Raw genomic sequence first — 23,980 nt, forward strand, 5'->3', positions numbered from 1 at the left:
TTACGGAACATGCTCACTTACTCATGAGTAATCGATTTTAGAAGACAATGACATCTAATGAATTATATTACATTTTTCATGGTTTTTCCTTCTCTTTAATGGTGAATTTACTCATATTTCAATCGTGATTTGATCAAAGAGTGTGTAAAATTCTCAATTAGAAAGTGTTCAATACTTTCTTTCCATATGGTTTTTCATTCAATTTTTCCAGTAGTGAAGAAACTGTACTGACAATCGATTGTACTAAATCGAAAGGTTAATCGATATATTAAAATTCTTCAGCTCATGTCAACACACTTTTCCAGTAGACAGACACCTGTTGAATAACTAAAATAATTGAATTAAATAGTCAGTGGCTTTTGGTTTTTTATGTGTTAAATAGTGTTTCGTTCGCTTAAAAGACATATAACAAAAAGAAATAGTTCGTGAAGTGTGGCTTATTGCTTTCTTGTTTTCTTTTCTCAAGTAGATCAACGGACCATTATATATGAATAACTAATTTTTGTGTTACTAAGTGTTTAAAGAATTATTGAATTCAGGATAGTTTTAATAATCTTTAGGTAAGATGAATAATATTTTTTTCTTATCAATTATGTATCGATAGAAAAAACTAATTGTGAGATAACATTATTAACTCCTAGACAATGGCAATTATTGTAGTAAAAACATAAGAGGCGCGGCAAATTCTTGTTTGTTTTTTACAACATAAGCAAGCAGATGACGTAAACAATGGAGATAAATGTTTATGTTCTCAGTAATCTTCCGGTTAAATATAACAAAAATTATCCCTTTATATAATATGGTGCCGAACTAACTAATAACGGTACTTTACCAATACGAGGACTAAACATTTCAATATTGAATTGAAGAATAGGTAGTAAATAGAATTATTTGAAGTATAATTTTGAATGTTATTTGGACTTTATTAAGTTAACGGTTGTTTATATAAATTTCGCGTTGCATGTTGTCATGGTGACGCGGTAAAAATTAAATAGAGGAATGTACGATTAGTAAAGAGGGCGTTCAATAAAAACTGGGTTGTTTATTCAATACTATACAAATTTCTCCTTAGTATTTGATAAGTAGGTCATCAAGGTACAAGTTTACGAACATATAATAATATTCAAATAACAATTTCCAAATTAAATTTTTTGGTGGTAAGTTAATTTGTGTCATTTAAATGATTAAAATTATTAAAAAGATATATATTGGTATTAGTACATAGAATATGAAAATCAACTTTAGATTAGAAATCATTTAGATAAAATATAAAAATTTAGATTTGAGAAATTGTTGGAAAATAAAACTTTTAAAATGAAAATTTTTTAAAATTACTGTTATTCAAATAAACACCGAAAAAAAATGAATTTTGGACCATAATTCCACACAAATATTATTGAAAAGTTATTTAAACTATCTTGGTCATTTCCGCCCCCGTTAGAGTCTTGATGTTATTTAATTGAAAACCGGCCTACAAACTTCTTTAAAAATAAACGTGACGTAGCTTTTTATAAGGAGCAAAACATAGAGGGTGAGACGTTTTCAAATTGATTCTTCGTGTAACATATTATTCTAAAACAAAATATAACGAAAAACTGAACAAATAATATGTTAAATTAAGAGAGGTAGTCTGTTAATTTTGTTGATACATTCAATTTGCACAGGTCAAATTTGTTAAGAATACTGGCGTGTTCAGTTCAGTGTCTTTTATTACCATTGATATTGAACTTGAGAGACATCAATAAATATTAATATATGTATGTGTGAGGGTCACTCAATGAAAACTCCCACACTACCGTATCTTGTTTAAAAAAATATCTAGTCAATCTAAAATTCAAATTTCATTTTTAAAATGACTCATTTTTTTTTCTTTTGATGATTTTATTGCTATTACTTAAATGAGAAATGTCTAATTTCTTCTTAGCTCTGGTGTGATGTTCTATTCCTTAAGGCCGCTTAACATGGTGCGAGGCAATGTGCAAGAAATTGCTTGTAATTTCTTGCAACGTCAAAATCTTGCATAGATGAATATTGCACGTCGCTTGATATGCCACTAACAAAAATGCCATTAGTAAAAGTAATATTGCAAAGATCTTGCAAGATCTTGAATTTCATCTGCACATGCTTTTGATCAAGAAATATTGTGTCTTTCATTGCATTTCTCATTGTATTACATCATGTCAAGCGGTCTTAAGAGCCTAACAAAACGAGATAATACCAGTGAGGAAACTGTTGTTTAGGCTGTGTTAAATCGAAAGTGAAAGGGACAGAGATAAAGTATACACGTAGCTGAAGATTAAGGGAAAAATTGCATAAAGAAGTTTTGATTACTGACGTATCATAAACCATGTTGATAAAACTAATGGACATTTATGCCATTCAATTTAAATATCTAGTTATGGCTAATTACATGTGTACCTATTTGTCAATAAAAACTGAAATTTTTTTTTTATTTATAACCTTACTTGAGACTCTTCTTCAGGAAATGGTATTCGATCTTAGTTGAAGTATTTAAATAACTGGTGCTCAATTAATATTAAATTGGACGCCACCAGCTTTTTAACGAACGACGTTAACAATTAATTAAAAAAAGCGGAAAAGCTGGGAAAACCTTGTGAATTAAATTACAAATAAAAATTAAACAATCTAAAACTATCCCCGGAAACGATTATCCAAATTAATACTTATTGCTAAGAACAATAAAAAAAGTTTCAGCAATAAATAAATTTATTTAAAAAATATTAAATTCGCATTAACTGCGTTTCCAAAAGAACACAACGAATAAAAGCAGTCATAAATCAAAAACAACTCAGATTTATATATATATATATATATATATATATATATATATATATATATATATATATATATATATATATATATATATATATATATATATATATATATATATATATATATATATATATATATATATATATATATATATAAGACGGATTGTGAGCCTTATCTATGGAAATCCGGGATGGTTGCTGCCCTCAACTGAATTCCCAGTTGTTGGAGTTGAGTTTAATTTGTTTATTTTTGGTGTACCGGTTGAGACCTTTGGGTGTGGTTGAAACTCCAACCCGGCAATTGTAGAACTGCGGGAAACATAAAATGACGAAGGAACGAGTAGAAAAAACAGATTTGAACACAAGGAGCTTATGCTTATATGAAAAAATTATATTTATATTGTTTAAAATATAACCAAACAGGTTCTATTCTGTGCGTGTTCCACAAATAAATAGAAAATACGAAATTATATGAAAACAATCAAAAGGATAATGGAACAAAAACATTGGCCTGCAAAAGGAAGAACCGGCTCCAAAGAAAGCAAAGACCGTTCCATCTGCCAGCAAGATCATGGAGTTTGTTTTTTGGGAGGCGCATGGGATAATATTAATGAAATAAAGTTTTAATTGCTACATCAAGAACCCTATTCGCTAGATTTATCCCTCTCGGATTATTTTCTATACCCAGACTTGAAAAAATGGCTCTGTGGTCAAAGATGAAGAGGTGACGTCTGTAGTTATTTTCCGAAATTTTTGTGTTTTCTTTGTTGGGCCAGATACTTCTGGCACCATCTTCGTAATTCAAATATAAAATCAATATTTTAGTCTGCGGTTAAATCAAATACCATTTCAAACCACTTATTACTTATTTCAAATTGGTGTTCTAAAACACAATTTAAAAAATGTTGATCAACATTAGTAACAGTTAACAAGCAGACATTTACATCGGAATGTTTGAGACATTTCAACTCTCCACACGTAATTTGGTACAAGTGGATAACGAAACAGAATGAGCATTCTTAATTACTTACTGTAAGGTACGACGTGCTTTCATGTAAGTAATATCGCTCATTGTTTATAAATAAATTCCGTGTTATGGGTGTGTTAAACATCATTTTAAAACAATTTAATTTAATTAGCTGCTTTCCCATGTTTTATTTTCTTTTATTTATATACCTCTGTATATTTCTTAAAGTACACATTGGAAATATAACTAAAGACGTTAAAGCTTTGCATATTTATTATTTTGTATTCTAAGAGTCGATTTGTTTCGGATCCTGGATTATTTTCAAACTTTTAGTATCCCATTGGTTGTTTTCGAAAAAAAATGCGGTTTGGTGGCCCAATACAAGTGTGGTAGTTTCTTCTTCTAGACCTAGTTAACCGGTTCTCCAGCCAAATGGCCGACGATAGGGAATAATACATCCGCAGCTGTACCCGCCCACCCCAAATTAAATTGAAAAAAAAACACAAAATTCCAAAAAAAAATATAAAACTCCTCAAAAAAACCGAGAAAAGCCGTTTTTACTTTCACTTACTAGCTTAATTTCGTTTTCTTTAGCCAAAATCCTCCGTTAGTTGGGCAAACACATCCTAACGAAACCATCACAATCCCAGTCCTGCAGAGGAGCTATTCCTATATCAGGGCCTACTTAAACAAACCACATTCCTTACAAAAATCCTCCTTATCCTACCAAACTTTAACTGACGAATTTCTTTCTTCACTAGAACGCTCTATACCAGTTTGAGGCCCACGCCTCACAAGGGGGTGATTCAATTTTTAAAAGGGTCAATTCGAAAATTGAGTCGACACATACAATTCTACATTTCTGTCCCAAATTTACTTATTAAAATCTTGTTTAACGAGACCAAAATATCAACTGCGTGTTTGGCGTCGCGTCGTCAAGTATTTCACAGCTTACAGTTGGTGTAAATTTCAAATAAGTGTCCGTATAAACTATTCTCAAAGCTACTTTATTCCATAAATATATGCATTGTATAGATACAGTTAGTTAATCTCAAAAGCTTGTCCACGCATGTTTACCAAAAAAGCAGTTTTTATTTAAAAATTTTTTATAATGGTCATATTTGACCCTTTCGTTAATCATCTAGTGCGGCCTCTTTTACGACACTGTTTCGCGCGTATATTCAAAAATTCTGCTTTATATTTGAACTAACCTCGTAATAAGCAGTTGATTATTATACTCAATATATTCTCTCTAATATAATAATTTTAAATTGTAACTCTCTTTGACCTACAAATACCCCCAAAAGGAATTTGTATTAATTTTGGTCTTTTTAGTATTAAGTTATGTCCCGTTGAACGTGAATCACCCTGTATATATTTTTTTCCGCAAACGGATTTTGCGTTACATAAATTAATTACATGGTGTTAGAAAAAGGTCACAACCACTTAGAATAAACACATAGAAAGCCGATTCCCATGCACGTTTCAGATATTTATATTTCAAAATTTATATAACAATCTAAATGTACGGGATGAATAAAAAATTGAAATGATACTATTAAACTTATGATGAAATATCTTGGAATTTGTAATTTATTCTATGAGAAACATAGTAGCACGTCTATTACCACTAATTAAGCCTATTATATTAGATTTACGTAACGATTCGAAAAAAGTTTCCATAAAACACAAATCACAATTTACTATACTTAAGAAATTTCTTATTAATATCTCCTTTGAATCATTTCCACGCAATACATTCTCGAGTTCTTCGAAATAACATTGATAAAGCTTCTTTTCTGTTGGAAAGTAGTCCAAATTAAGCAAGGATTTTGGAAAATCAGTTTTTGGATGAATTTAAATTTGAAAAAATATTTTTGTAGCAAAAAAAAAAATTTAAAAAACCAATTCAATATTGAGACAATTTATTTTTGTATGATCGTAGTCGAATCTCAAGGATTCATGATAGATGTGTGCAGTCCTTAACGAGGCGTCTTTATGATCAAGCTTGGACTAATTTTTGGATCGCTCTGTTTGTTGGATAAAAAAAAATATTTCTTTGGTCAGAAGGCTTATTGTTTTTCAGAAACGTGTGAACTAAGTAGTCGAATCTCAAGGATTCATGATAGATGTGTGCAGGCCTTAACGAGGCGTCTTTATGTTCACGCTTGGACTAATTTTTGGGTCGCTCTGTTTGTTGGATGTGTTTCTCTCATAAAAAAAATATTTCTTTGGTCAGAAGGCTTATTGTTTGTTAGATACGTTTGAACTAAGTAGTCGAATCTCAAGGATTCATGATAGATGTGTGCAGGCCTTAACGAGGCGTCTTTATGTTCACGCTTGGACTAATTTTTGGGTCGCTCTGTTTGTTGGATGTGTTTCTCTCATAAAAAAATATTTCTTTGGTCAGAAGGCTTATTGTTTGTTAGATACGTTTGAACTAAGTAGTCGAATCTCAAGGATTCATGATAGATGTGTGCAGGCCTTAACGAGGCGTCTTTATGTTCACGCTTGGACTAATTTTTGGGTCGCTCTGTTTGTTGGATGTGTTTCTCTCATAAAAAAAATATTTCTTTGGTCAGAAGGCTTATTGTTTGTTAGATACGTTTGAACTAAGTAGTCGAATCTCAAGGATTCATGATAGATGTGTGCAGGCCTTAACGAGGCGTCTTTATGTTCACGCTTGGACTAATTTTTGGGTCGCTCTGTTTGTTGGATGTGTTTCTCTCATAAAAAAAATATTTCTTTGGTCAGAAGGCTTATTGTTTGTTAGATACGTTTGAACTAAGTAGTCGAATCTCAAGGATTCATGATAGATGTGTGCAGGCCTTAACGAGGCGTCTTTATGTTCACGCTTGGACTAATTTTTGGGTCGCTCTGTTTGTTGGATGTGTTTCTCTCATAAAAAAAATATTTCTTTGGTCAGAAGGCTTATTGTTTGTTAGATACGTTTGAACTAAGTAGTCGAATCTCAAGGATTCATGATAGATGTGTGCAGGCCTTAACGAGGCGTCTTTATGTTCACACTTGGACTAATTTTTGGGTCGCTCTGTTTGTTGGATGTGTTTCTCTCATAAAAAAAAATATTTCTTTGGTCAGAAGGCTTATTGTTTTTCAGAAACGTGTGAACTAAGTAGTCGAATCTCAAGGATTCATGATAGATGTGTGCAGTCCTTAACGAGGCGTCTTTATGATCAAGCTTGGACTAATTTTTGGATCGCTCTGTTTGTTGGATAAAAAAAAAATATTTCTTTGGTCAGAAGGCTTATTGTTTTTCAGAAACGTGTGAACTAAGTAGTCGAATCTCAAGGATTCATGATAGATGTGTGCAGGCCTTAACGAGGCGTCTTTATGTTCACGCTTGGACTAATTTTTGGGTCGCTCTGTTTGTTGGATGTGTTTCTCTCATAAAAAAAAATATTTCTTTGGTCAGAAGGCTTATTGTTTTTCAGAAACGTGTGAACTAAGTAGTCGAATCTCAAGGATTCATGTTAGATGTGTGCAGGCCTTAACGAGGCGTCTTTATGTTCACGCTTGGACTAATTTTTGGGTCGCTCTGTTTGTTGGATGTGTTTCTCTCATAAAAAAAATATTTCTTTGGTCAGAAGGCTTATTGTTTGTTAGATACGTTTGAACTAAGTAGTCGAATCTCAAGGATTCATGATAGATGTGTGCAGGCCTTAACGAGGCGTCTTTATGTTCACACTTGGACTAATTTTTGGGTCGCTCTGTTTGTTGGATGTGTTTCTCTCATAAAAAAAAATATTTCTTTGGTCAGAAGGCTTATTGTTTTTCAGAAACGTGTGAACTAAGTAGTCGAATCTCAAGGATTCATGATAGATGTGTGCAGGCCTTAACGAGGCGTCTTTATGTTCACGCTTGGACTAATTTTTGGGTCGCTCTGTTTGTTGGATGTGTTTCTCTCATAAAAAAAATATTTCTTTGGTCAGAAGGCTTATTGTTTGTTAGATACGTTTGAACTAAGTAGTCGAATCTCAAGGATTCATGATAGATGTGTGCAGGCCTTAACGAGGCGTCTTTATGTTCACGCTTGGACTAATTTTTGGGTCGCTCTGTTTGTTGGATGTGTTTCTCTCATAAAAAAAATATTTCTTTGGTCAGAAGGCTTATTGTTTGTTAGATACGTTTGAACTAAGTAGTCGAATCTCAAGGATTCATGATAGATGTGTGCAGGCCTTAACGAGGCGTCTTTATGTTCACGCTTGGACTAATTTTTGGGTCGCTCTGTTTGTTGGATGTGTTTCTCTCATAAAAAAAATATTTCTTTGGTCAGAAGGCTTATTGTTTTTCAGAAACGTGTGAACTAAGTAGTCGAATCTCAAGGATTCATGATAGATGTGTGCAGGCCTTAACGAGGCGTCTTTATGTTCACGCTTGGACTAATTTTTGGGTCGCTCTGTTTGTTGGATGTGTTTCTCTCATAAAAAAAATATTTCTTTGGTCAGAAGGCTTATTGTTTGTTAGATACGTTTGAACTAAGTAGTCGAATCTCAAGGATTCATGATAGATGTGTGCAGGCCTTAACGAGGCGTCTTTATGTTCACGCTTGGACTAATTTTTGGGTCGCTCTGTTTGTTGGATGTGTTTCTCTCATAAAAAAAATATTTCTTTGGTCAGAAGGCTTATTGTTTGTTAGATACGTTTGAACTAAGTAGTCGAATCTCAAGGATTCATGATAGATGTGTGCAGGCCTTAACGAGGCGTCTTTATGTTCACGCTTGGACTAATTTTTGGGTCGCTCTGTTTGTTGGATGTGTTTCTCTCATAAAAAAAATATTTCTTTGGTCAGAAGGCTTATTGTTTTTCAGAAACGTGTGAACTAAGTAGTCGAATCTCAAGGATTCATGATAGATGTGTGCAGGCCTTAACGAGGCGTCTTTATGTTCACGCTTGGACTAATTTTTGGGTCGCTCTGTTTGTTGGATGTGTTTCTCTCATAAAAAAAATATTTCTTTGGTCAGAAGGCTTATTGTTTGTTAGATACGTTTGAACTAAGTAGTCGAATCTCAAGGATTCATGATAGATGTGTGCAGGCCTTAACGAGGCGTCTTTATGTTCACGCTTGGACTAATTTTTGGGTCGCTCTGTTTGTTGGATGTGTTTCTCTCATAAAAAAAATATTTCTTTGGTCAGAAGGCTTATTGTTTTTCAGAAACGTGTGAACTAAGTAGTCGAATCTCAAGGATTCATGATAGATGTGTGCAGGCCTTAACGAGGCGTCTTTATGTTCACGCTTGGACTAATTTTTGGGTCGCTCTGTTTGTTGGATGTGTTTCTCTCATAAAAAAAATATTTCTTTGGTCAGAAGGCTTATTGTTTGTTAGATACGTTTGAACTAAGTAGTCGAATCTCAAGGATTCATGATAGATGTGTGCAGGCCTTAACGAGGCGTCTTTATGTTCACGCTTGGACTAATTTTTGGGTCGCTCTGTTTGTTGGATGTGTTTCTCTCATAAAAAAAATATTTCTTTGGTCAGAAGGCTTATTGTTTGTTAGATACGTTTGAACTAAGTAGTCGAATCTCAAGGATTCATGATAGATGTGTGCAGGCCTTAACGAGGCGTCTTTATGTTCACGCTTGGACTAATTTTTGGGTCGCTCTGTTTGTTGGATGTGTTTCTCTCATAAAAAAAATATTTCTTTGGTCAGAAGGCTTATTGTTTTTCAGAAACGTGTGAACTAAGTAGTCGAATCTCAAGGATTCATGATAGATGTGTGCAGGCCTTAACGAGGCGTCTTTATGTTCACGCTTGGACTAATTTTTGGGTCGCTCTGTTTGTTGGATGTGTTTCTCTCATAAAAAAAATATTTCTTTGGTCAGAAGGCTTATTGTTTGTTAGATACGTTTGAACTAAGTAGTCGAATCTCAAGGATTCATGATAGATGTGTGCAGGCCTTAACGAGGCGTCTTTATGTTCACGCTTGGACTAATTTTTGGGTCGCTCTGTTTGTTGGATGTGTTTCTCTCATAAAAAAAATATTTCTTTGGTCAGAAGGCTTATTGTTTTTCAGAAACGTGTGAACTAAGTAGTCGAATCTCAAGGATTCATGATAGATGTGTGCAGGCCTTAACGAGGCGTCTTTATGTTCACGCTTGGACTAATTTTTGGGTCGCTCTGTTTGTTGGATGTGTTTCTCTCATAAAAAAAATATTTCTTTGGTCAGAAGGCTTATTGTTTGTTAGATACGTTTGAACTAAGTAGTCGAATCTCAAGGATTCATGATAGATGTGTGCAGGCCTTAACGAGGCGTCTTTATGTTCACGCTTGGACTAATTTTTGGGTCGCTCTGTTTGTTGGATGTGTTTCTCTCATAAAAAAAATATTTCTTTGGTCAGAAGGCTTATTGTTTGTTAGATACGTTTGAACTAAGTAGTCGAATCTCAAGGATTCATGATAGATGTGTGCAGGCCTTAACGAGGCGTCTTTATGTTCACGCTTGGACTAATTTTTGGGTCGCTCTGTTTGTTGGATGTGTTTCTCTCATAAAAAAAATATTTCTTTGGTCAGAAGGCTTATTGTTTGTTAGATACGTTTGAACTAAGTAGTCGAATCTCAAGGATTCATGATAGATGTGTGCAGGCCTTAACGAGGCGTCTTTATGTTCACGCTTGGACTAATTTTTGGGTCGCTCTGTTTGTTGGATGTGTTTCTCTCATAAAAAAAATATTTCTTTGGTCAGAAGGCTTATTGTTTGTTAGATACGTTTGAACTAAGTAGTCGAATCTCAAGGATTCATGATAGATGTGTGCAGGCCTTAACGAGGCGTCTTTATGTTCACGCTTGGACTAATTTTTGGGTCGCTCTGTTTGTTGGATGTGTTTCTCTCATAAAAAAAAATATTTCTTTGGTCAGAAGGCTTATTGTTTTTCAGAAACGTGTGAACTAAGTAGTCGAATCTCAAGGATTCATGATAGATGTGTGCAGGCCTTAACGAGGCGTCTTTATGTTCACGCTTGGACTAATTTTTGGGTCGCTCTGTTTGTTGGATGTGTTTCTCTCATAAAAAAAAATATTTCTTTGGTCAGAAGGCTTATTGTTTGTTAGATACGTTTGAACTAAGTAGTCGAATCTCAAGGATTCATGATAGATGTGTGCAGGCCTTAACGAGGCGTCTTTATGTTCACGCTTGGACTAATTTTTGGGTCGCTCTGTTTGTTGGATGTGTTTCTCTCATAAAAAAAATATTTCTTTGGTCAGAAGGCTTATTGTTTGTTAGATACGTTTGAACTAAGTAGTCGAATCTCAAGGATTCATGATAGATGTGTGCAGGCCTTAACGAGGCGTCTTTATGTTCACGCTTGGACTAATTTTTGGGTCGCTCTGTTTGTTGGATGTGTTTCTCTCATAAAAAAAATATTTCTTTGGTCAGAAGGCTTATTGTTTGTTAGATACGTTTGAACTAAGTAGTCGAATCTCAAGGATTCATGATAGATGTGTGCAGGCCTTAACGAGGCGTCTTTATGTTCACGCTTGGACTAATTTTTGGGTCGCTCTGTTTGTTGGATGTGTTTCTCTCATAAAAAAAAATATTTCTTTGGTCAGAAGGCTTATTGTTTGTTAGATACGTTTGAACTAAGTAGTCGAATCTCAAGGATTCATGATAGATGTGTGCAGGCCTTAACGAGGCGTCTTTATGTTCACGCTTGGACTAATTTTTGGGTCGCTCTGTTTGTTGGATGTGTTTCTCTCATAAAAAAAATATTTCTTTGGTCAGAAGGCTTATTGTTTTTCAGAAACGTGTGAACTAAGTAGTCGAATCTCAAGGATTCATGATAGATGTGTGCAGGCCTTAACGAGGCGTCTTTATGTTCACGCTTGGACTAATTTTTGGGTCGCTCTGTTTGTTGGATGTGTTTCTCTCATAAAAAAAATATTTCTTTGGTCAGAAGGCTTATTGTTTTTCAGAAACGTGTGAACTAAGTAGTCGAATCTCAAGGATTCATGATAGATGTGTGCAGGCCTTAACGAGGCGTCTTTATGTTCACGCTTGGACTAATTTTTGGGTCGCTCTGTTTGTTGGATGTGTTTCTCTCATAAAAAAAAATATTTCTTTGGTCAGAAGGCTTATTGTTTGTTAGATACGTTTGAACTAAGCTGTTTAATCTCTAATCAAATTTTCCTCTCAGCCTCTCGTTGTCTGTATGATCGTAGTCGGATCTCAAGGATTCATGATAGATGTGTCCAAGCATTAACGGGGCATGTTTATGATCACGCTTGGATTAATTTTTGGGTCGCTCTGTTTGTTGTGTATGTGTTTCTCTTATAAAAAAAATATTTCTTTGGTCAGATTACTTTTTCAGAAGCTTCGAATCGGTATTGTAGAAATTTTTTTACGCGTTTCCTTACGTAGAAATATTTATCATATGTTGATTCACCCACCTTTTTCCCATAGATATGATTGATATATCTGAGTATTTTTTATTATTGTATATCACGTTATCAATAACTAACAAGTCGTTATCTTTCGTTTGATGAAATAATCGATTGTACAATTATTATTGGTTTTATAGGTTGTTTAGAGTATTTGTATAAAAAAAATCTCAACATACGTCTGTGTATTGTGCATCTAATGCGGAATTTATGCGTTAAAAATGTCAAGAAAACCCTATGGTAAGCTAACTGTTAAATACTTTTTATGATTGTTTATTTTCGGTGACGTTATGCTTTTACTTTACATTACTAATTTAGATAAGGAAAATCATAAGACGAAGGCGTGATTTCAATTTTATGTTCGTGGAAATATTGTTAATTCGTAAAATAATAAGTTCTAAAAATACTCACTTTCCTAAGATTTCTTAGAATTTCGAATGACTCGTTTCCTTATGACTATTTCCAGTCTGTTCCTATCTTATTACAAATGATCTTGGAATTACTACGAATAATCTATATACTCTATGTCCTTGTTTCTTACCGTGAGATCCACGCCCCACAGGAGTGCAATTTGATTGTAAAGGAGGCAATTCGAAAATTGAGTCGACACGAGGTTAAATCTTTTCTTCTTGGCCGTTTATGCCAAAATTGAAACAAAAATGCTATTTCTTAAATAATTGCGGCCAATAAATATTATAAATATAAATTTTTGGCGTTAACCTCCCTGTAATAAACGAAAGATTCCTCGTGTATTCCTGGATGTTTTAAAATCTCGCTAAACCAAACCAAAACATCAATTTTTTGGCGTTAACCTCCCTGCAGTAGAAGACAAACTCCTGGTGTAGTCCTGGATGTTTTAAAATCTCGCTAAACCAAACCAAAACATCAATTTTTTGGCGTTAACCTCCCTGCAGTAGAAGACAGACTCCTGGTGTAGTCCTGGATGCTTTAAAATCTCGCTAAACCAAACCAAAACATCAATTTTTTGGCGTTAACCTCCCTGCAGTAGACAAAAGATTCCTCGTGTACTCCTGGATGCTTTAAAATCTCGCTGAACAACGCAGTTGTTTGTATTTGAATCAAAGAACTTCAATTTATGAGGCGATTCGTGAAGAAGCTGTGGTCCGATGATGCTTACCAAAAAGAAGAAACTCGCTGGGATGTTTCAACCAATATTAGTGGATTTGTCTGATATATCAAATGTGTAAAAAAATTATTTTTATCGTTTGTACCTTCATATTTAGCTGAAACTGGATTTAATTCTGTGAATGATTTACTGGTGAAAAAAAAAAGAAAACGGCTGGATATAACAGAACGGGGAGACTTGAAACTGAAGCTAATCAAATTGGAACCTAACATAAAATCTCTGAATAGCAAGTATCAAGCACTAGGATCTCACTAAATTCAAAATATTAAATTATTATAGAAAAAATCTTTATCATTCTCATTTCGAACATGAGTTTTTCATTATATGTTTTGAAAATTTACTTATTGATTTTTGTTAAGAATTTCCTAGTAATTTCTCCCTTAAACCCATAATTTAAGTTTCTTAGTTGAACAATTCATATTTTTAATATTAAAAATTATGAATATGTTACATAGGGTCATAAGAATTTTAGAAGGGCTTGGGTGGGGCATGGCACAAATAGGGTTTGGAAGAACTGCTCTATGTTTTCGTATTTTCTTTATTGAACTTTGAGGTCTTAGTATTCACAATAAATGTACAAGGTGTGGCTTTTAAGTAACGAAATTTGTGATAAAATATTTTATTTCGGTATTAATACGTATCGTAAACCACGTAACTTTTTTTCTTATATCAAATTTTTATACCATTAGATACATAATTTCTGTACGCATCTAATGAAAATACTCGTGAAGGCTTTCAAAAATCCGATACAATTTAAAAGTCTAAATAGAAAACATCCAGACCAGCATTTTTTTAAAGCTAACCGCATTCGATACCAATTTACTTCTTTCTTCAATTAATTTTTTCCAAATTTGGTATCTGGCCCCTATTTCTATCATTTATTTAAAAAAAAAACATCTAAAGCTTTTATTCAATTTCTTTCATCGTTTAAAGATTCAAATTTTTGTGTTAATTGTAAATTTTGGTGCTTTGGAAGTTTTTTGATGCACCAGTTTCCGATCGTGAATCAACTTCAACATTTTCTCGGTTATCTTAAACCACTCAAAAAACAAGTGAACGTGACAAACATTCATTGTCATACACTTTCAATAAATTATAAGTTTCAGTTGGAGTTTTCCCAAGTTTCATGTGAAATATTACAATTCGTTGCTCTATATAAATGAAGGTCACGATTACACTGGTTTGTCTATAGATAGACATCGCATTCGAAGGAGTAGGTTTCAGATGTACTTTTCTGAAGCAGGGCAAGTCTCATTTCTTAATAACCATATCTCGTATAGGCATCTATTTGTTAAGTATTGTGTAATATCCGTTTTAATTAGCTCTTTGTCGTCTATTATTTCTGTGCAAAATTTTGGGAACACAAGTTTTACTAACTCCAAGTATCTAATCCTCAGATATTCCTGATTTTGGTTTTCCTTGTACACCGTGACTTACCCTCTTCTTGGAACAATTTAAAACTATGTGTGGTCGAGCGACTGCCTACCTGCCGTTGTAACCTAGTAGATTTGGGCATCTATCTCTTGATCTAATTGATTTAACGAGCTATTTAAACGTCTCTCCTCAATAAAGTATCCATACATTCTATAGCCAAACAATCCCTTTTTAAAGCATCTTAATCCAGCAGAGAAAATGATCCCGATTTTAGTGCCAACAAAAATCAATCAAATATTAAAAATTCCTCTCCAAAAACTATCAGAAAAAGCATTTGATTCGAGAAACCCAGCGAAAAATTTTACGACCTGCTTCTAGAAAAGCGGTAGCAAACCCGCAACAGAATTCTGTCTAGAAAATATATTAGCAGAATGTCACATCAGTAATTTCTAGAATTTCACTTTTTTGTTTTTATATTAAGCCTACTTTAATTTTTTTTTTGATAAATGATATAGATTAAATTTATCTTAATATGTTGATGATTATGCACCTTCATTACCTTGATATCGTTAATCTCAATAGATAAAATTATCTTATTTTCGAATTATTTTGCTAAAAACCAGAGTGAATGACATCATAAATATGACGCCATGTTAAACTTGATATGCCGCCATATTTTACTGGCAACAAAAGTCTCAGTTAGTCAGGATTTTCTCTGAACAAAACTTCACCAAATTTCATAACTTATGTTTATATAATGATTCTGTCTCTCCCTCTCTCTGTCCATCATTTTGTCTCTCTGTCTATCATTCTGTCTCTCCCTCTCTCTGTCTATCATTCTGTCTCTCTGTCTATCATTCCGTCTCTCCCTCTCTCTGTCTATCATTCTGTCTCTCTGTCTATCATTCCGTCTCTCCCTCTCTCTGTCTATCATTCTGTCTCTCCCTCTCTCTGTCTATCATTCTGTCTCTCCCTCTCTCTGTCTATCATTCTGTCTCTCTGTCTATCATTCTGTCTCTCCCTCTCTCTGTCTATCATTCCGTCTCTCCCTCTCTCTGTCTATCATTCTGTCTCTCTGTCTATCATTCTGTCTCTCCCTCTCTCTGTCTATCATTCTGTCTCTCCCTCTCTCTGGCTATCATTCTGTCTCTCCCTCTCTCTGTCTATCATTCTGTCTCTCTGTCTATCATTCCGTCTCTCCCTCTCTCTGTCTATCATTCTGTCTCTCCCTCTCTCTGTCTATCATTCTGTCTCTCCCTCTCTCTGTCTATCATTCTGTCTCTCTGTCTATCATTCTGTCTCTCCCTCTCTCTGTCTATCATTCTCCCTCTCTCTCTTTCTCTCCCTTCCTCTCACTCTCTCTCTATTCAATAGTCCCACCTGGTATATAGATGATTTTTGGATTTAATACAACACGGTATGTTTACCAAGATTTAAAAAGCACCAGCAAATAGTTTAATGACCCCAAAAATTTGAACATATTAAACAAAACATTCTTATTTTTTTGTCAAAGCGTGTTTGTAAAACAACGCTTCTATTTATTGTTTTCTTTCATGCTAAAACAAAACGTTTTTATTAAACAAACCCATTATCATGCCATTTAAAAATTAACAAATAATTACGATGTAAAAACTTTAACCGTTGCAGATTCAAATACGTCTGACCTTGCTAAAAGCAACTGAACACAAACCATTTTCATATCTTTAAGGGTATCCTCGTAAAATAATAATTTATAAGGGTCTGCAACGGTCAAATTTTATACAAAAAAATTAATAACTCAAAAAGTATGGATTTTTCGAAAAAAGTTTTTAGACAAAAGTATACTAAATTTTATGTAGATTTCAAAAATGTATCAATATACAGGGTGTTCTATTTTAAATAACAAAGTTACAGTCGACTCCTGGCAGAACCGAAAGTCGGCCATCTTTGAAAATATTTTAGTTAAAAAGATTGTATCCGTAAACCCAAACATAGAAATTTTCATGATTTTACTATAAGTATTTTACTATATATATACAGATAGTTTTAACTCTCGTAGAACACCCTGTATACATATCAAATATACAAGGTGGGCTATTAAGTAAGGAGACTAGCACTGCTACATAAAAAAGTAGGCATGCGCCAAAGACTGTAGCCTTGAGCATATTTCTTCGAATGCGACGTCTACCGTGTCCGTAGACCAACCAGTGTAGCCGTCGTCTTCGTTTGTATAGGGGCTGAAACTATTTCTTTTGAAAATTTTCATAGTGTGCTTTCACTTAGTTCAGCGCAATCTTTATCATCTTGAAAACTTTGTCTACTGTAGTAAATTCTTTTCTAAAGAAGAACGAATGCATGTTCGTTCGAAGTCTTCCTTCCATTCCGATTGAGGAATGGAAAAAATGCTTCATTTGGTTCAAACACATGCGAAGTTAATTTATCTTAATGGAAAATATTTTAGAAAACAATAAAACCTTATCAAAATTGAAAATATTTGTTTCTATTTGTCTATCTCAAAACTTAAGTAGCAACCCTCGTATATTAATTTTTAATAATTTTAACTTTATCTGTTAGGGAATATTGAATGCAAAAATCGTCTTTTAAGTTATTAAACTTTCATAATATTAATTAATATTAATATAATTTTGGAAATAAAGTTTTCTATTTTGAAACATCTGTTTAACACATTTTTAACTTTGTTAAAGAATATATTTTGGTATTTTCTGTAATAAAGAAAAAATATTTTCGAGCTACAAGTCATGAAACCAGGTACATATAAGTTTAAATATAAAATCGATAATACAAACCCAAAATATATTAAGTTTAGGTAGTAGGTAGTTAGTTCTCTCCGATCCTTAACATAGACATACCTCCGAAACTCTAATAGAAATAAAATAATCTTCCAATTGATAACGTATTTAGTTTTTTTTTATAAATACACCATTACCTAATCCATAACCCCAACAATCTGTTTCACGCAATAAATTTGATTTTTTTATGCAATTCGAATAAAGTGTGGTGTTGAAAACTTTGCCTAGTTTTTTTTAATAATTGATATGCAAATATTCCCATTTGCTATTAATTCATGGGAAAATAATGATGTATGTCCGCTCGACCAGAAATTAATACTCGAAAGTATACAATGACGGCATGTAACTAAATATGTTGGTGACTTGCGTGGTTTCATTCGAAACGTGTTACAGGCATCATCGTTTAAAATTACGTGACAAGGAATAAAAACAGAAATAAAGCAAGTAATTGAGAGCAATAAATAATAATAGTAATTATATATTGAAAAAAATATAGGCGGGTTCGTGATCTGAACAGTTTTAACAGAAAAGGTTATTTTAGTCGTTCTATTTAAAACTGCAGAAGTTAACAAACGGCATCAGTTGAACAGCTTGAAAAGAATAATCAATTTTTGTATTTTACTAATTCCTTAAACTGGAAATATTCACCATCATTTTTATATTAGGCAGTCGGATAATTGGAGGACGCTATTCAAGCGCTTTTTTTTTCAAAATAAAAAAAATTACCTACAAAGGCGTTCAAATTGACCCTATTTTGTCTCCGATTCTTTCTATATACTTGCTGATTCGCTAGTCGCCATATCTGAGTATGGAGTATGAAAATATCTTACGGGTATGGTCCTAGAGGTACTTGGTCTTGATCTAGAGATGGCGGAGGCTGCTTGGAAAATACCAATGTATTAGAAAGTACACAATTTGAAACACAACATGAAAATTTGAAAAGCCTTAGCCCTTCCGATCTAAAAGCTGAACTAAATTCTACTATGGGTGAGACTGCTCCTTCGATATCAACAGTTAAATATTGGGTAGCAGAGTTTAAACGAGGCCGTATGACCTGCGAAGACCAGCGTCGCAGTGGTTGACCAAATGAGGGGACGACTCCAGAAAAGCTGAAGAAAATCCACAAAGCAGTACTGGATGATCGTCGATTGAAAGTGCGTGACCTAGTAGACATAGTAGGCGTTTGAAACTGAAAATTTGGTCATGAGAAAGCTGTGCGCAAGATAATTGACGCGTTTATTCACAGTGGAACAAAAACAGCATCGTCAAAATGTTTCCATCGAGTGTTTTGGCAATGTTTCATAACCATGGATGAAACGTAGATCCATCACTTCACATTCGAAAAAAAAGAACAATCAAAACAATGGACTGAAAAGGGATAATCGGCTCCAAAGAATACAAAGACCGTTCCATCTGAAGGCAAAGACATGGTGTCTGTTTTTTGGGATGTGCGTGGGGTAATTTTTATTGACTAACTTGAAAAAGAAAAAACTATCAACGACGAGTATTTTACGTACTTATTGCAACGTTTGAGCGAAGAAATTAAGCAAAATCGACAGTATTTGGCCAAGAAGAAAGTGTTGTTTCATCCAGACAATGCACCAGCTCAAACATTCGTTATTGCAATTGCCAAAATTATTGAATTAAAGTTTGAATTGCACCCTATTTGCCAGATAATTTTTTTTCCAAAATTTCTTTATTGGGCCAGCTATTTCTGAGACCACTTTCGTATATATACAGTTTTATCTAAAGTGAAACGAATTTGTCTTGAGTAGTAGGTCGAAAAAAATTTTTTTGAAACATGTGTAGAATATGTGAGTAAAAATATTTTTCTAAATTCCTATCTATTGAAAAGTTACATCCTTAAATCGGAGCAGGTATATGGAACGCGCTAGACCCGCTTAGCAGGGCGTGGCAACGCTGGATTTCGTATCAAATATTTTTCAGTACTACCTGATTCTTTTGGGTACTAAACTAAACTAAAAACCTATTTTTAAAGAATTTGTTTTCGGAAAGTATGTACAATAATGAAACAATTTGAAAAAAAAAACACTGAATAACATCATACCAACAATTTTGCTTATTACTAAGTACCGAATTTTTATAATTTTATTATGCCATTGTGAAATTCAAGCAACGTTACAAAAAAGTATAAAGCATGAAAAAAGGGAATCTTAACCTAACATAAACTTAGTTTATGTCTTTTTTTGATGTTTTCTTTGTAAATAAACAATGAATATTAAATATTGAAGGTATTAATTCTTCAATTTTTTATAACAATAAATTGGACCCCTTCCAAACATTTACCAATTTCTTTGATAAAATTATTATAAATAAATCTTTTTTTACATACGAGGGTTTCTATTCAAGTTTCTAGATTGAGATTTTAGACAAATAAAAATAAATATTAATAATTGGATAAGGCTTTATTGTTTTTCAAAATATTCTTCATTAAGGTCAATGAACTTTTGCACTTGTTTTAACCAATTATAGAATCATTTTTTCCATTCCGATTGAGATACCTCCAATGAGTGACTTGATTGCATCAACCGCTTCTTCAAGTGTAGAAAAACACTGACCTCGCAATTTATTTTTCATCTGCGGAAAGAAGAGGAAATAATTGGGTGTCAAACAAAAATTGTACCCATCTATTCGATAATTTGACTGATCAAAAACGTTTCTGTTTGAACTGATTTGTGAAAGCTCGCATTGTCATGGTGGAGAATGAATCTTCTTCTGCGATTGGTTTTCCTATTTTTTTCGAACACCTCTGACAAAAATTGACCTTCCACGTTACTCTAATGGAACGGTGATGATGTCTCCAGTTATTCCGAAAAAACAGGCGACCATTTGCTGTAGCACTGTAGCGACCAAAAGTCGAAGCGAGTTGATCGGCACACCTTCTTGTTGTTTCAATCCACGTCGAAAGTCATAAAAAATCATCTCTTAGAAAATGTTTGTTAGTTAATTCCATCTTTTGACCAAGATGAATGTTTCAAATATCTGTAAACAACTCAAATAGCACTCGTATAACAACACGTTCTAAGTACGTTCACCATTTTGTTACTCATTCTGGTTTTCTTCTGTACATTCAAATTTTATTTTATTTGTATCTTTATTTATTTATTTTTTGTTTGTTTTTTAGTTTTTACAAGCTTTTATCCACAAATTGTAACAGTTTTTTGACAATAAAGCATTTTGCTCTTGCTCTCTCACTCTCTCACTCTCTCACTCTCTCACTCTCGCTCTCTCACTCTCTTATTAAAAATGTCAGACTAAGAAATGTCAGATGTCAGATTTGACGTATTCATATCAATTTTCAAAACGTATTTATCAAGCCTCGTATTTATATACCTCTTTGTGTATATTTGGATTCAAAATAATAGGTTAAATTGAATCTTCCAATTAACTTTACGGAAAACTGCAATTATCTCAGTATGGTTGAATGCTCGCTTTGTATGTAACATAAAGTCTTCTTTTTATTTTATTATTTCACAACATTTTGCATATGTTTGTTTAGACACGGTTTAGATAGTTTAAAGTTTAGGTCACCGAACCACTGATTAACTTTGCGTGAAGAGCACAGATCACCTATATTTAGATGGATCACGACAATGTTGATTGCTCTAACAAAATCGACGTTAACTGAAGATCTGAACTTGAACTACTGATATACTGAATAGAATATTTTCAACATATATTTTTAATTCCCTTCAGCTGTTCCACTAATTTGAGATATCTCGAAATTGTAGAAGTTAGAGTTGGCAATACTGCATTTGTAAATATAACTTAACCTTAAATACACGCCTCTTATCTGAGATGAGATACATGAGTTTTCTTGAGTGCCCTCAACATATTTAATTATATTAACAATGGCGATTGCTGTAGCTTCAATTCTTTATCAATCGATAGTTGCTCAGTGAAACTATTGAGTTTTTTTGTGAACTGTATGGTTTCCAATGTCAATTTGAGCTTTCAGGATTCAACTTTGGCGTTATAAAGCAAAAAAAAGCGAGGACAAATAAGAAAAAAGAAGACGCTGGTCTAAATAGTGTTTAAACTAAAAAGCCGCTCTACCCATGAACTTTAACTACAATTTCTGCTTGATACTGAAGCAGATGATGACAATAATTTTCTCCAAATGTATAAAAAAAGGTTTAGTACATTATTAGCATCAAATCGGCCAAACAGGATACCGTAACACGTCCAGAAATTTCTGTCAATCAAAGATTTTCCAAAAACATTAATATGGGTGTCGATTTAGAAGATTTGAAGTTCACGTGTCCCATTGCTTCCCGAACATTGGAGGAACTGATAAAACATTATTTTTAGTTTCATTCATATAATCTCTAGATTCTACTATCTACAACCCTTGGTGCTCGCGATACAGCGCTTTTACAAGCACGACAAAGTCTTTTTCCGAAATCTACAGGGTTCAGAAATGTAACCATCATCTTTACCGACCGATTGTCAATTGCGAGCGTCAATCAGTCTCTTCAATGCTTCAATCAAATATTCTCTTAATCTTTGTCAATCTATCAATCAATGTTTGCCACACAATCAATCTATATATGAATCAGACCGATTGTCAATTTAATTGATCGTCTCGGCTGCATTTGAACAGAATAGAGAAGCTAGGAAGCAATCCGTAGCCACCTTTCCTATTCCTTCAGCTTAGCACCGTCTATCATAAGTAAAGCAATGGATGTAGCTCCTAGCAGCAACTCCGACTGCAGTTGAGTCCCTGCAATCACAGAGTAGTGGTGCATGTTGTTAAGACATATGCGTGCTATGATTTACTATGATTTCAAAGATTGGTCGGGGCAATAGTCTTGAATTGGAAAGGGAAGGTCTTCAGCAAATTTCTTCAAAATTTTTAACGTTATAATAAAACAAGTGACTACTGAGCCTCAATAAGTAATCAACGGAATAAGATGAATATTTGAGAAAACCTTAACAGGCGATTGGCATGTCAAAACATGTTTGTACTTAACAGATTATAGAAATTTTCACACTATAAGAAAGTGCGTTCACAACCGAAACCTATATAAAATCCATATAATACCTTGCATTATAGTTTAAAGAGAAATTTGAATTTTGTAAAATTCAATTAAATTTATAATAAATCGATAGGATTAAAATTAATGTGGTGGAAGCTGAATTACTTCGTGACCTGCTTTCTTTGCAATTCTTTCACAAACGTATTTCTTTTGGAGAATTATAACTTTTGTGGAAATATGTGTTGCATAAAAAGTCCAAACTTTTTCCTTTCTATTCTGTGATAATTTATTTTGAAACTAATCTTCGAAAACTATACAGATGCAGTATGGCAGTGATAATCCAGACTGGAATCGTAAATATTCTCTAACTGATAAAATCTTCATCAAACGGAGATTTCGTGTAACATTCTTTTAAACCATCCACCCATCCTTTACTGGGTGTATCATACCAAGTATCATCTAGGTAGATTATCGTTCGGTTTTCCTATCCAGCTGTATGAATTTTTAAAGGAAAACCCCAAACGACGTAAAGCACGCCAAAAAGTTATAGTGGAACAATTAATCTCACTATCAGTTTCGTGGAACACTTTTTTTTGGATCTATGGAATTAAACCTAGTTTACACGAGGTCATCACTGGTTTGGTGTTTGTCTTGTATAAACAGTTTTCCAGCCAAGCCAGCGCTGGTTGCCAACTCTGGCTGGCGATAGGAGACCTCGACCCTTCGACCTCCGCGCCAGCCAGAGAAAATTCAAGGAAGAAGATACTCTGAAATTCGTACAACTTCATAAAGATCAGGAGTGGGATAAGCGTTGTAGTGAAGCAGCTGTATTCAGAAAGATCTAATTTTAATTGTATCAGCAACAAAGCAATTATAGGTCAATCGCTTAACCATTTTCCTATCCAAAGTCGTTTTGTTTGTTTTTTTCATATATATCAATCAATTCTTCTCTTAATAATGCAGATATGTTCTTTAACCATTTCTTTTATTATTTTTGAACTTCAAACGTGTGCACATCCGTGTGTGAATGGCCTTATCTAAACAACAGGGGCCAGGCCAACGCTGGCTTGTCTACAGGATTGGGATCAGCATTATTGGCTTCGTATAAACTCGGCTTTATTTATAATTTTCCAAACTGTACTTTCAGAAATGTTCATTGAACCTAAAGTCTCTTTCGATGAAAAGTATTTTTCGTGACCTCGTTCTACTAGCTCAATTATCGTTTTTGCCTCAACGGGCAAACATTTACGCTGTTTTGTAGACATTAGAAAAAACACTATCGAACTAGAATACACACTTTTTCCTGAATCGATGATTCGAAATGAATTGACACAGACAAAGGCGTTGGATTGATATATAATTCGAATCTGTTAAGGTCAAATATAAATATAAAGTTCTAAAAATTATAAAATATACATCCCCAAATCCTGAAGGAACCGTTTTTTTTGGGGGGGGGGGAGGGGGGGGGTAAGGTATAGAGCTTTCTTTTTTTCTTCAAACTGTCTGACTGTTTGTTTT

General features: G+C 33.7%; 1 protein-coding gene across 3 annotated transcripts in view; it reads left to right on the forward strand.

Annotated features, from left to right (window-relative positions):
* Nucleotides 1-316: 316 nt before the first annotated feature.
* LOC130440747 (spectrin beta chain, non-erythrocytic 1) overlaps nucleotides 317-23,980 on the forward strand; it is an 81,125-nt gene continuing 57,461 nt past the window's right edge. For 2 of the 3 annotated variants that reach the window (XM_056774059.1, XM_056774061.1), the window contains exon 1: nucleotides 12,198-12,392. In XM_056774059.1, the coding sequence (XP_056630037.1) occupies nucleotides 12,374-12,392 (19 nt within the window). In that variant the 5' untranslated portion in view covers nucleotides 12,198-12,373. Of the gene's footprint in view, nucleotides 561-12,197; nucleotides 12,393-23,980 lie in introns of those variants that run through there. The other variant, XM_056774060.1, reaches the window with a different exon arrangement.

This window comes from Diorhabda sublineata, chromosome 2, assembly GCF_026230105.1.
Source record: "Diorhabda sublineata isolate icDioSubl1.1 chromosome 2, icDioSubl1.1, whole genome shotgun sequence".
In the NCBI taxonomy this organism is placed as follows: Eukaryota; Metazoa; Arthropoda; class Insecta; order Coleoptera; family Chrysomelidae; genus Diorhabda; species Diorhabda sublineata.